This window comes from Scomber japonicus, chromosome 20 (genome assembly GCF_027409825.1).
Source record: "Scomber japonicus isolate fScoJap1 chromosome 20, fScoJap1.pri, whole genome shotgun sequence".
Classification (NCBI taxonomy): domain Eukaryota; kingdom Metazoa; phylum Chordata; class Actinopteri; order Scombriformes; family Scombridae; genus Scomber; species Scomber japonicus.
The window spans coordinates 22,341,381-22,354,845 of NC_070597.1; the positions used below are offsets into that span (position 1 = coordinate 22,341,381).

At 39.5% G+C, this 13,465-nt stretch overlaps 1 protein-coding gene across 1 annotated transcript; it reads left to right on the forward strand.

Moving 5' to 3' along the window:
* Window positions 1–4,660: 4,660 nt before the first annotated feature.
* Window positions 4,661–8,067, forward strand: LOC128381552 (urotensin-2 receptor). The gene is made up of 2 exons (XM_053341583.1): window positions 4,661–5,374; window positions 7,690–8,067. The coding sequence occupies exons 1-2, from the start codon at window positions 4,661–4,663 to the stop codon at window positions 8,065–8,067; spliced, it is 1,092 nt and encodes a 363-aa protein (XP_053197558.1).
* Window positions 8,068–13,465: the final 5,398 nt, after the last annotated feature.

Consider the following 13,465-nt stretch of genomic DNA (forward strand, 5'->3'; position numbering starts at 1 on the left):
CAAAGCAGAGTTGACCCATCACCAGCTCAAGATAATAGAAACTGAAACCATCAGGTATTTTATTACCAACAGATTCAATGTTACCAATAAATACTGATATTTATCTGCTGCTCTTACTTTGTCGTTGGCAAGTTTGGCCCATTAGCTGTTTATTTAGTCTATAAAGAGGAATTACATTTTTAAACTAATGCATGTTTGATTTGTATGTTAGTGAAACGTTTCACCTAAAATGGCAAAAAAGAAAGAAAGGCTGAACTGCCCATAACTGGAAGCTACCCACCTGACAAAAATATTAGGATATTTATTGGGATATTATTTATTGGATTTTTCTCCCATTTGGCTTCTGTTTTGGTTCAGAAGTTCAAGATAGTAAAAAGTAAAACCATCTGTTCTTTTCAGAGCAATAGAGCCAACATACCTAAAAATGTATGTATTTATGTATATTTCATTTAGATTAATCTACTATAGAATAACAATCAATAACAATAACTTTATTGATATAGCACCTTTTAAAAACTTAAAAAAAAAAAGTTTTCAAAGTGCTTTGACAGACAAAACAAAAGCAGTACAATACAAAGCAAAGACACACAACACAGAGAGCAGTAATAAGGGCGACATTAACAAGATGAAAGTAGAAGAAGACGAAATACAGGAAGGAGATGATGAAAATTAAATAAATAAATAAACAAATAAAATAATGTAAAATAAAATAAAAAGAGAGAAACAATTCACAAACAACATCAGATAAAAGCAAGTCTGTAGAAATGAGTTTTAAGAATTGATCTAAAAGAAGTAAGAAGTGGCAGCATTATTTCCTCAGACAAGTTGTTCCAAACTTGAGGGGCCCTGATGGCGAAAAGAATGGCCCCACCCTAGGGCTGGCTCATATGGGGTCAACATTTCTGCTATGTAACTTGGAGCCAGACCCAGACATGCTTTCAAAGTGATCAGTAAAGTCTTAAAATCAATACCAAAATGAACAGGGAGCCAGTGGAGAGAAGCCAGGATTGGGGTAATGTGATGTCATCTCTTAAAACCAGTAAGAAGAAACAGGCTGTTTATAAAAAAGAACCTCCTATATCAATTCTTTGAAAATTTTGGACTTTGCTGGATCCCTCGTGGTAAAATAAAAAAACGACTTGTACTAATTGTAGTTTGTTCAGTTTTTGCTAACCAATATATTGCATGTGTATTAGACAGCCTCTGTCTTCAGTTCAGTAGTCAGGTTAATATGTTGCCTCAGGCTTATCCAAACTCAGTTTATCCAGTCAATACAGCCACTTTTGCATCACAGTAAACCCAACTTTCACGGTCTGTCAGTAAGCTTTTAACCAGGTGGTAATATACTGTTGGCCTATATGACCAGCATTCACCAGTGAGGGGAGCCCCACTGCTAAAGACTCCTGATCCAGTCAGAGACCATGTTGATTCAGTCTAGTCAATTAGTCAATTCAGTTTAAAAATTCTGGTTGAGATTAGTTCATTCTTACATGTACTGAACACCTGTCACATCCCCAATAGAGCCAGTTAAGACAACAGGCAACCTTAGTATACTCAATTAAAACATAGTGTATATAGATAGGGAAGCTAATAAAGCATAGTTTCAAGAGTAAGACCATACCACAACTGCCCCACCTTCAGCCATTCCAATAAATAGCACCTCCCCTTCTACTCTTGTATTCTGCGCCCCTTCGCCCCCACCCCATTTTTCCATTCCCTTTTTTTCCTCTCCTTCATAGGGTCCTGAGGTGGTCCTCACTAAAGGTGCTACGGCGGACTTTCTACAAGCCTCCCCGAAACGCAGTCAGCAACGGAAGAAGTACGCTCATCAATCGTTCCTCTAAATAACTAATTAAGCATGGTCCTTGCTAGTGCATAAGAAGCATGCCATTAGATTTACCTATGCTGTATATCATATTTATGTTATAGCATAAAGCTCTACCCTCTTTCTCTTTTGGTTGCCAAATGATTGACGCACTTCCTTTGTGCTGTAAATTGAGCCTTAATTTGCCCCATTCGACCGGTGGCGGACAATTGCATAATGATAGCGAGGCTCATAGGAAACCAATCTAAATGCCGATGGTATCATTATTCTATAGCCATTACACTGTGCAATCAACATTTACTTTCTAATGATAAGTTAAAGTAAAAAAAAAAAGTTATTTCCACCTTAAAATGGCACACACACAACAACCGCAAACAAAAAAAAAACATAAGCAAGAAAGGCTTCTGCGCACTTCTTTATGAGTACATTGTCCCTCTGTAGCTGGTACAAGCAATGACAGACAGCCAAACACATTGTTTAGTTTGGATTGCCCCCCCCCCCCCTTGCAGCAGATGATGTTTGATGACTTAGGAGAATTGCCATGGTGGTAGGTGACATTGACCCTGGCACCATCCATTTAAAATAATGGATACTGGATACCCCACGCGAGAACAAATGGGGGACTGTTGGCTGTCTTTTTAGGTATTGATTTATACTGCACGTTCCCATGTTGCATATCAGTCTGTGGCACACGCCCCCGTCGCATGGAAATAGATGGCACAGGGGTTAGAGAGAGAGAGAGAGAGAGAGAGAGAGAGAGAGAGAGAGAGAGAGAGAGAGCAGGACACATTTCCTGCATGCCTCTCTCTTGCCCGTTCTCTCCCGTCTTCTCCCTCCCACTTTGGGCTTCTGAGCGAGTGTGCCTCACTAGCAACATGCTCCCGTCTCTCTCTCCCTCCCTTGCTCCCTTCTCTACCTCTGGCACACACACACAGTCTCTCTCTCTCTCTCTCTCTTACGCTCTCTCAGTCAGAGAGGGGATTCTCCGTAACCAGCTGTAGCTTAATGTGATCCTCACTTCTCATCATCCTTTCATTGATTGTCGTTTTGATTTTTTTTTCTTCTTTTTTTCCTCTGAATTAAATTTCTCTGCTGCCGATGTCACAGCTCACTTGCAGTGCATGGATGCTACCAAGGTGCACAGAGGGTAGAAGGGAATGGAAGATAACTTTTACGGCTGCTTTTAGTACACCTTTCTGTTGAATCTTAGACACCCTGCGCTTGTTTATTTACTGCTTGGGAGACAAGTCAACAATGAGGGGATTTTTGTTGTAGTGGATGACTCATTTAGGTTATTTCCTCTCAGGAGACTGCTGGATACAGATTTTTCTTTTCCTTTTGTTCCACCTGCATGTTTCACCTCTCAGACACTCTGTAGAATCTGTTTGGACTTTTATGGAGTGTGAAATTTTTGCAGTAAGTGCGAAGTTTGGAGGAGCAAAGTGAGACAAAGCATGGCTGATGGAACTGCAGCTGAGTATTGAACCCTTCTGGCCAGGGAGGCAGCCCAGGTAAGACTGTATATGAATAGTTTATTCAAGTCATTTAAAATGCCCAGATTTGTAATGTACCAAGAGATACATTTATAAGCATGTGCTAAGGGCTGTTGTGATTATCGGAGCATACCAGGCAGGTCTATTAGTGAGGGCTGAAATGTAATATTAACCCTGTCTGACTTCATCTATGCCCCTGGTGGTTTCGGAACAACGTAAGCCTTGTTGTCCAAAGACAAAATACTTTCTCAGTGATTTTTGTCTGAGTCTTGACAGCTTGGTAATCGCCACAACAAAGGGAGACTTCTGTGACTGAGTAAAAAGTTAATTGTGTTACTTAGACAGTTGCCTCAACAATGATACATTTGGCTCTTTTCATTTTTTAAATGAACGTCCAGGGTGTGTGCATCTCAAAAACTTCAATCTTTTAAGCTTTTATACCCTTAGACAGTGAGGATAAATTTCATCATCGGCCCTCTGGAATTCTGCTGACGTAAATCATACTCATATTGAATATTACTCATTAACTATTGCTCTCATTCCCATCAGAACTGACAATCACATTAAGTTTTTCGGCTTAATATTTTATCAGCATTAAGCAATCAAAATACGATCTTCCGAATATGTCTTTCTCATGTGCTTTGCTGTCATTTTGTTAAATGTTTTCTAAACCAATCTTTGAATCAGACCGGGGCACTCCTGTTCACAGTCAGTTGAGACAGCTGTGCCACACACTATTAGAAAACCTGGGGTCAGAAAAAAATACTAAGTGTTTCATAACTTGTCGAGTAACCTCATTTCATGACAAATTTAGAAAAAAACTTGTGCAACCTTGCAATAACAAAGTTCATGGGTTTTTTTTAAATGGCAAATAACATTTTAATTCAATTGGTATGAGCTCATAGCTATTTCCGGAGCCGCTTTCAAAGCCATGAGTAAAATGAGCGATTTCATTTTCCTCGCTATAAATGTCGGTCACAGTAGTTCTCCACCTCAGCCAATATGCAAGCAGAAGTACTTCAACTGAAAGATGCAGAGTGTGCAAATGTCTGCGTAGCAGATATGGAACCTAAAAGAAGCTTTGCATTAAAAGCAAGCTAATTTAGCCCTGCCCTAATGACTTCTTCTCTCACATACAGAGAATATGAATGAACTGAATCAGGTCAGAATAGTTTCACTGACTAGAATATTTCTCATTACCTAATTCAAAATTGACTTTCATTTAAATAATAGCTCAACAGCTAGTTGAAGTTAGAAGATAAAAGCTGAACAAAATGTGCCCTTTTTTTGTTTGTTTAGTTGCCAACCTTTACGCTGTTTTTATGTTCCCACCCATCCAGAGATGACCACAGTGTCCATGGAGCCTGTAGGAGTTCTGGTGGAAAGGGGCGCCAATGCAACCGACCCCCCTCTGAGCTCACATGAGGACACAGCTGCCATCTTCACCATTGGCATCATCCTCTCCATCATGTGCCTCGTGGGAGTCTCAGGGAACATCTACACCCTGGTGGTCATGTGCCACTCCATGAGGACTGCGGCCTCGATGTACATCTACATCATAAACTTAGCTTTGGCAGATCTGCTGTATCTGCTCACGATCCCATCTGTTGTCTGCACGCACTTTCTAAAAGGATGGTACTTTGGGGATGCGGGGTGTCGGATTCTGATCAGCATGGACTTCCTGACAATGCATGCCAGTATCTTCACGCTGACAGTCATGAGCACGGAGCGCTACTTTGCGGTGCTCAAGCCACTCGACACAGTCAAGAGGTCTAAAAGTTACAGGAAGGCCATTGCTCTGTTGGTCTGGGCTGCTTCTCTCATCCTGACGCTGCCAATGATTGTGAGCATCCAGCTCATGATGGTGGGAAACAAGGCTATGTGTCATTCCACCTTGTCACCAGTTTCCTACAAGGTTTACATCTCCTTCCTGTTTTGCACTAGCATTGTCGCCCCAGGACTGATCATTGGCTATCTCTACATCCAACTTGCCCGGACTTACTGGGTTTCACAGACTGAGACCTTCAAACAGACCAAGAAACTTCCCAATCAAAAGGTCAGTGCATCATAAGCATTGCATTGTGATGATGATCAGCTTTGACAATTAACATGTTGAATATTTGCATGTACGTGTTCAATTGCTTGACAACCGTATTACGAACCCAACCCAAGGCCTACAAATTAAATAAGAAATTGCATTATTTGTAATTGCCAATTTGACGCCCTTATTGAAAGGATGACATCATGTGTGAGTGCTTTCCAAAACCATTTCAAATGACTGTTGCAAAAATGAACCTGACACCTCTGTACTTAAGATTTGGTTAGGCATCGGACTGACTTGGTAAGGGTTAGGGAAAGATTGTGATTTTGGTTAAATGAACTATTTGATTAAGACTGGGGAACATTTGTGGTCACGTTAAGTAAACATTTACTGTCAGTAGGAGATGGGAAATGAACAGAGGTCCCCTGTGTAAAAGTTTGACCTCTGAGGACTTTGTGGCTCTATAACAATATCTAATGTGGTTGTTTTTCTTGGGAGGACAGCCTTTCCAAATCAATTTGGGGCTCGATTCTCAAGTCTCATTTTCTGGTGGCTAGCATCACCCTAGACCATGTCCCTTATGTCTAATCCAATCTGTAACTCAAGCGGAGATAGGCCCAGACATATCCATCAGGTCAACCTGATGAATAGGCAGGAACCACGCTGCTTTACAAACCACCACAGACATTCCACTCACCAAGACTGTTGATTCAGTCATACTCCTCATGGTGAGTTTTAACTCCTGCAGGGAGGGGTTCTATTGTGTTGAACATAGGCTTGTCACATTCTTTTTCACAGCTATTGTGAGAGCGTCTGTTTTGGCAAGGGTTTGCCAACATCTCTGTCATCATATCAGATAAACAGTTGCTATTTAAGAGTATGCTAATGGAGTATAGCAGAACCTGTTCAGCTCTGTGCTTTCAATCCCCTCCCTGCTGCTGCAGGTTCTCTGTTTTCCATTCCCCTCTTGCTCTCTGCTCACACTGAGACAAAACCTATTGCAATTCACTTCATAGCAGGGTTTAAGATGAGTTTATTTTTCATATTGTTGCAATTAACAATGTGGCAAATGTTGCCCTTCCGTTGCATTATAGGCTATTTATAGGTTTTACTTGTATCTTGGAGAGGAGTGAATGCACGCTGTTCAACTTTCAAAAGCGCAGCAGGAAAAATTAAAACCTCTCTGTCCCAACTACTGCTGTGTAGCTGTGGATTCGTGGATGGGATCATGCTGGGATGAGAGGAAGGGTTTGATAAACCATCCTGGGATTTCTTATTACTGATCACTGGACAGAAATGAGTAAGAACAGCTCAACCACTAACAAGTCTAGCTTTTATAGGATTTAATTGGCCCAAACTAATTCTCTGACAAAAACCATGTACACAAAATGTATAGTGCATGGATCTTTGAGGATGAGTCATCAAGGCAAAAGAACTCAGTCCCAAGGCTCCAGCTACATTCAGAGAACTAAGGTTATGATAATGTCACTATTAATATGGTAGGATGTGTTATTTGCTATATTTAACTGTCAGACCATCCTCACCATAAAAGTATAGTGTAAGTCTAAAATTCAGGCTGGCAAGAACAACCAATAGCAGACCATCTAGCAATCTTATTAATTATGGCCTGGAAAAATGACGCAGTTCAGATGATGTCAATATAAGGTGATTTGATTAGATGATTTTGATTTTCCTCTTGTTAGGAGGAGGCAGGTCTGGTGGATGGCTAGATAGACTGTGGACTGTGCTGCAATAGATTGTTGTTTGCTTCCCGTGTCCAACCACAAGTCAAGATATTTTCTTAAAAATCATAATGTGGTGACTGCACTCTTACTGTTGCCATGATGACGAAGGTTGCATAACTTTAAGGAAGTATAATCCAAGTTTCAAGTGATCGTTCTAACTCAAATCATGATGTTTTTCCAACCCTAACCAATTGTTTTTTGTACTTAAACCTAACTAGACCTTGACCACAGCATTGTCACAATATAAAACATAATTATCTTGTAATATTTGTAATGTGTAATTGTTTTAGAGTGCATTATTATGGCCATTGATAGTGTAAATGGTTGTTTTTCACAGCCTGAATTTTAGACTATACTGTCATTTTTTATCAGGATGTGTCAACTGTCCATATGTGATATTTGATCCTCAATAAGACAAAATGTTATCTGTGTGTAGTTTGATTTCACGCATACTGTTATTTAATCATTTATATCAGTATCCAAATGATTACATTTTGCAAGGAATTAGACAGTAATGCATCACTACTACTGGGTGCCAAACCAAATGAAATCTGACCTCATCTCCATGGTTCATTTTCTCTTAAGGTGCTGTACCTGATTTTCACCATTGTGCTCCTCTTCTGGGCATGCTTCCTGCCTTTCTGGATCTGGCAGCTGCTGGGTCAGTTCCATCCAACACTGTCCCTCTCCCTCAAAGCCAAGCGCAACATCAACTACCTGACCACATGTCTGACGTACTCCAACAGCTGCATCAACCCATTCCTCTACACACTGCTCACCAAGAACTACAAGGAGTACTTGAGGAAGCACAAGCGGTCCTGGACAGCTGGCAGCTACTTCAACAGGAGAAGTCGTTTTCAGCGTTCACCACGCAGGTCGCCGTCATCCAGCAGTCAGCAGTGTACCGAGAGCTTTAATCTCACACACACCGCCTCCCTGCCTACACATAACAGCAGTTTGTGAGGTAGGAGCATATATTTCTGACTATCATTTCTAATTTTTTCACTATGGAGCTACTACACCCTAAGAGTTCCTCTTCACACAGCCCAGTGATACAGATTTTTTTTTTTTATCTTTCATCTAACAATTATGGCTTATAGCCCTGAGAGCCACAGGATGTTTTAGACTGGTGCTTTGTTGGAGTTTTCTATCAAAGGAAGGTCTTGAGATATACTATGTGATTACAGATGGCACTGATTTGCCTGTCTGTTTGGGCTTCCTACTTCCTGGTATGCAGCATAAACACGTCCATATGGGACAACTGGTGACTCTCAATGTTTATGTATGGAACTGGGTGAGCTGGTGAAATATACTCAACAACAATAAATATTCAATTGCATGGGAAATTAAGACGGTTTAGAATAGAAGCTTGATTCATTTTAATCAATCTCACAAAGTTCATTCATCAGAAATTATTTAACAATCTTCAGTTTTCTCACTCTTATTTTCTCCATTTCAATAGCAGAGTGCCACTGTACAACTGTGAATGAATAGGCCTACATCAAAACCATGTTAGTAGTAGAGTGTAACTAAATAATCTATCACTGTCCTCCTAGAAGACTAGTAAGTGGGCCCTAGGGCTGAACAGTTGATTGTTTTTATATCAAAATCATGAGTTGAAAGAGTGGGATTTGAAAGCCACAATTTTAATTAGGACTTAAAATGATTGACAGTGTTTTAATGAGCTGTACAAGTGAAAGTCTGACAACCGTTGATATCTTTAACTACAATGACAACTGTCACTAGCAAAGTTTCTCAGCTGTGGATAATTAGTATTGATTCATCCACTCATGCCAATTTTAAAGAGGACGTTAGCAGGTAGCTTGGTATAGCTGCGTGTAAATCACAGACAGCTGCTAGATTTAGTTGTAGGAAGCTACCAGTTAAACTTTAAAGCCCATTATAGCACCATTTAAAAAAAACTCTGAATCAGGACCTCTTGCACTCTGTCCTGTGAAGCTAACCTTAACGTTAGCTTAAACAGCTGCAATGCAGAGCTGTTGACTGATGGGATTTTCAGTTCTTTATCAAACATTTTCCATCTGTTAATATATATTATGCCGCTTTTAAATGTAATACCTTAATAAATCTGAGCTGATAGCCGTCTTTCTTAACTTTCTATACAAAGCTAAGCAACAGCAGTACTAAAAAGCTGACTTTCTTTAATTGACCTTGGGAGAATCTCAACAACAAGCAACTGTATTATTTTATCTGCTTCTATTCATTTAAAAAAATGATGAAAACCCAACAATACCTGCTTTACTGCCTTATATTAAAAACTTTTGAATGACTAAATAATGGGAGTTTTACTGTAAAGGATTTATTAGAAATTAAATATGTACATTGTCAAATTAGATTAGTGGCTGCTGTTCTACAATAAAAACAGTTTTACACAACATACGGAGATATTTGGAGCTCTTTGTTCAGTAGATGAGTTAGAAATAATGCAAGTAGGAATAGTACAAACAGCCACAGTGATGGTGATGTTTGACAAAGAGTTGCAGATGACCAACGCACCCCCAACGCTTTTCTACTTTGCCCTGCTGTGTAATGGAAAAATAATCCCAGTGTACCAGCTCCACTTGAGTCATGGCTTGATGTGATTACCCCCAAAACAATGGAAAAATGCCTTAATGTTAGTGGAGTGGAGCATTGAATATGTGTGCGGTGCATGGAGTAGAAGACCATATAAAGATAACTATCACAAGTTGATATCAGCTTAGGCTAAAAGTAGAAAAAACTGTTTGAAACGGAGTATTCAGAGCAGTCTGAAGCCAGTGCTTTTTTCTTGAAGGAATTATTTCTACATATGTTCACCTCATTATTTGACACGTTGGCCATTGTTGATTATTCTGGTACTCAGAGTGTACCCAAAGACCAGGAATTAACGTCCACACTGATATATTAAACTGCTTATTAAATGCTTTTCTAGCTCTCTATTCCACTGGTAAACTTTTTTGAATATTTTCTAGTTTATAATCACAACTAAATACATTATTAATAGATTACAATAATGTGGCAGTTGCATATTCCAGCTCAACTTCCACAGCTCAATCATGAGGGATATTCCCAAGATATTTTATTGCCTCAAGAAAGCTACAAAGTCCTCTATGACTGAAATATTATTCTTTATAGTTGTTATTTTACATGCCCTCAGGAACCCTTCTCCCTAAGGTTTCCATTTCATTTTATTTAACAATATGAATGTCATATTCTACTAGTAACCGACAGGAGGTTAAGTTTAACAATTCTGCTACTTTATTCAAGGACTGAATGGTGGCTCTGGTATGAAAACTGTATAAAGTAAGATTTCTTTCACAGCTTGCTCTACTTTTTGAAATAGACAAATGTATTTTCTATGTATGTATGCATGTGTCTGCCGTCACTGTCTTATATATTAAATAGGTTTTTAGTGTAAGGTCACAAATGTTCTTTGCCGAGTAAGCTGGAGGACTGAATCACAGTTCAGTGAAGGGGAACAGAGGGTGAAGAGCAGGGCGGGGAGGGGGGGGGGGGGGCTGGGATGGGATGGGGTGGTGTGGCTGGAGTCACACACACAAATACACACACACACACACACACACACGTACGCACATAGACTTGCCACTCGGAGAGTAAGGTTGCACACCCGTTTATCTATCATGCAGTTGAAAAAGCCTGCTGACATACTGCAGATCTTTTTGCTCTTTTGCAGATGTTAGTATCTGCTAAATAAATGATTAAATAAATACTTTTAGCACATGGATCATAACTAAGTCCAGATTGACACAGTAGGATATTACAGCTGAGTGTTTACCCTTTTCCCCCAATAACCTCTCCAATGAAACTAGACTATTTTATGTCCCACAATAATATCACTTTTCATTCCGATTCATCCCACAAGAGGGTAAAAAAGAGAAAAAAAGAAGGGAAAATCCAATATTTACAGTCCCTTTCATAACTTTGCACTTGCACTAATATATCGGTAGTGCTTTACCCTTGATTACTGGGTGGTGTGTTTCCTGGCTGCCTGCAGAGAGAGAGTAGCAGTGAGTCATATATTACTACTCTCTGCCTTGGAATACAATGTGCTGAGTGACACCTACCATAATTCACAAGGGCAGAGAATATAGCTCCATATTTGTGCCTGCACACGCACGCACACACACATACACACGCACAAACACACAAACACATTCACACAGTGTGTCTCCAATACATTCTCCACAACAAACTCAGTCCGAGAATGTGTGTGTGTGTGTGTGTGTGTGTGTGTGTGTGTGTGTGTGTGTGTGTTTTAGCCTTGCTTGAAGCCATCAGTCCACCACTATGGCCCTGTTCACACCTGGCATCGAATGCATCAACAGGCCAAATGGATTCTTGTGGATAGAGTACACACGAAACACGCTGTCTGATTTCCATTTAAGCCCTAAGAGTTTTGATTTTGTCTGCGTGCCAAAGTATTTGCAAACTACCTCTTCGTCTTTTAATTTCCAGCAAACCGAGCAAGCAACAACACATTTGGGCTTTGCAAATGGAAATGATTTACGTGTTTATTTGCATATAGAGCCGGAAAGTGATATCTAATCACAAGTGGTCACTTGAGACACATGTGGAGATGGATTGTAATGCCAGGTATGAACAGGGCCTGTGATTCAGACTATTGGGTGGATATGCTATGAAATTTTGTACTGATACTGAAGGTGACTAGAGGATAAGCCCTACTGACTTTGGTGATCCCCTGACTTTTCCTCTAGTGCCACCAGCAGGTCAGGGTTTTCACATATCCTGTAAAATATTTCACCTACTTAAGCTCCTGTGACCCTGCATCCTCATATGGAGAGATTACATTTTGGGTTTGTTGGTCCTTGTACTTCATTCTGCTTAACTAACTCTTTCATACACATTTTTTTTGTGCCACCTAGTGGTAATAAAAGCACAGTACATCAATCAGTGGCAGGCATCTTGGCCAAGTCAATCACCAGCCGATCCCCAGACAAATATGGACCAGGCACAAAACCTTATGAAATGTTATTGTTGAAACTTGTTTATTTATGCTTAATAATGTTTGTAGTTGGATATGCTATACAAATTTGACTCATTTTAGCAATAGCAACAAGCTACGACACTGCTAAGCAGGAAGTAGTTTGAGGACATTGGGACATTATTGTTAGTGCAAAGGGGAAGTTTAAATGTAAGGAAATAAATAGTTACATTGGTGAATTAATTGTGTTATACAGTAAAATGAACCAATTGTCCCCATATTAGGACATTCAAAAACTACTTCCTGTTCAAAGACGATGCTTAGTTTTTGTTCTTATCAGGTTATACTAATCACAAATATCTAGGAGAAATTGTACCAAACAGAAGGGTCTCAGGAGGTTAATAGATTGGCACAAAATCTTCAAGGTAGAATCATGGTTGCCTGAGGATGAATTGTACTAACTTGGGTAAACTTTCCTCTACTGACATCATTATGTAAAAATGTCAAATACCTTCAAAAATAATAACATTGAGGTTGTATTCAGTGTTAATTGTCAAGTGTTGCTAACACACTATACTGAGATAGTGAACATGATAAACATAAGTAAATATGAAGATGTGAGACTTTAGGTCTTGTTTAATGGCAAAGCTCCAACAATGCTTGTAATATAGGAAAACTTTAGTGAGACCAAGGTGTATCAGCTTGTGGTCTTCATCAGGGTCATTATGCTGGAGCTTTGACGTTCTTCAGACTTTTTCCTCTTCCATGCACCTTGGAAGTAAGTGAAGTTGTGCCAGAAACCTTCGTCCTGTTTCTACTCTACTCTAAAAACAAGTTATTCTCATATAAACCTAAATGGCTATGAAGAAGCCCTGCTTATTCGTTATACTCTAAAGGTCATTGCTCAGCACAATCTCCTTCTTAAGCAATCACATTCTAATGGTGCTTGGATTTTAACCAAGCCAGTTGGAGTGGGGCTTCAAATTGCAGTTTAATCTGTCAATGACAATACACAGAGCAAGCTTTTAATTATAATGACATATAAACAACATATGTACCCTGAAGAAACACAGCATGACTTCACAGCTATCAGAAACTTGGCAACCCACCAGCTGGATAATCCTCCCATTTGATTTCATAGCGAGGGACATGGGAGACAAAACAAGGAAGCTATAACATCAAACTGAGACTCTGGATTGATTTCATATAATCCTACTGTGGAATTAGAGCCATCGTGGTTAAATGACCTAAGGAGACAAGATAGGATTGGTTTTTCATTGAGTGTGAAGCTATAATAGAATTTGTTCTTTCTTTGCAAAGTAAATAATATTTATTATCCCTGTATGATAGATAAATGTTTAGCTGACTAATAAAAATGTATGAAACCAGTCAAATCAC

Bases quoted from the DNA above. Each gene is read 5' to 3' on its own strand.
- LOC128381552 (XM_053341583.1), top strand. From the start codon at position 4,661: ATGACCACAGTGTCCATGGAGCCTGTAGGAGTTCTGGTGGAAAGGGGC. The intron at 5,375-7,689 runs GTCAGTGCATCA...TTTTCTCTTAAG, and splicing joins AGAAACTTCCCAATCAAAAG to GTGCTGTACCTGATTTTCAC.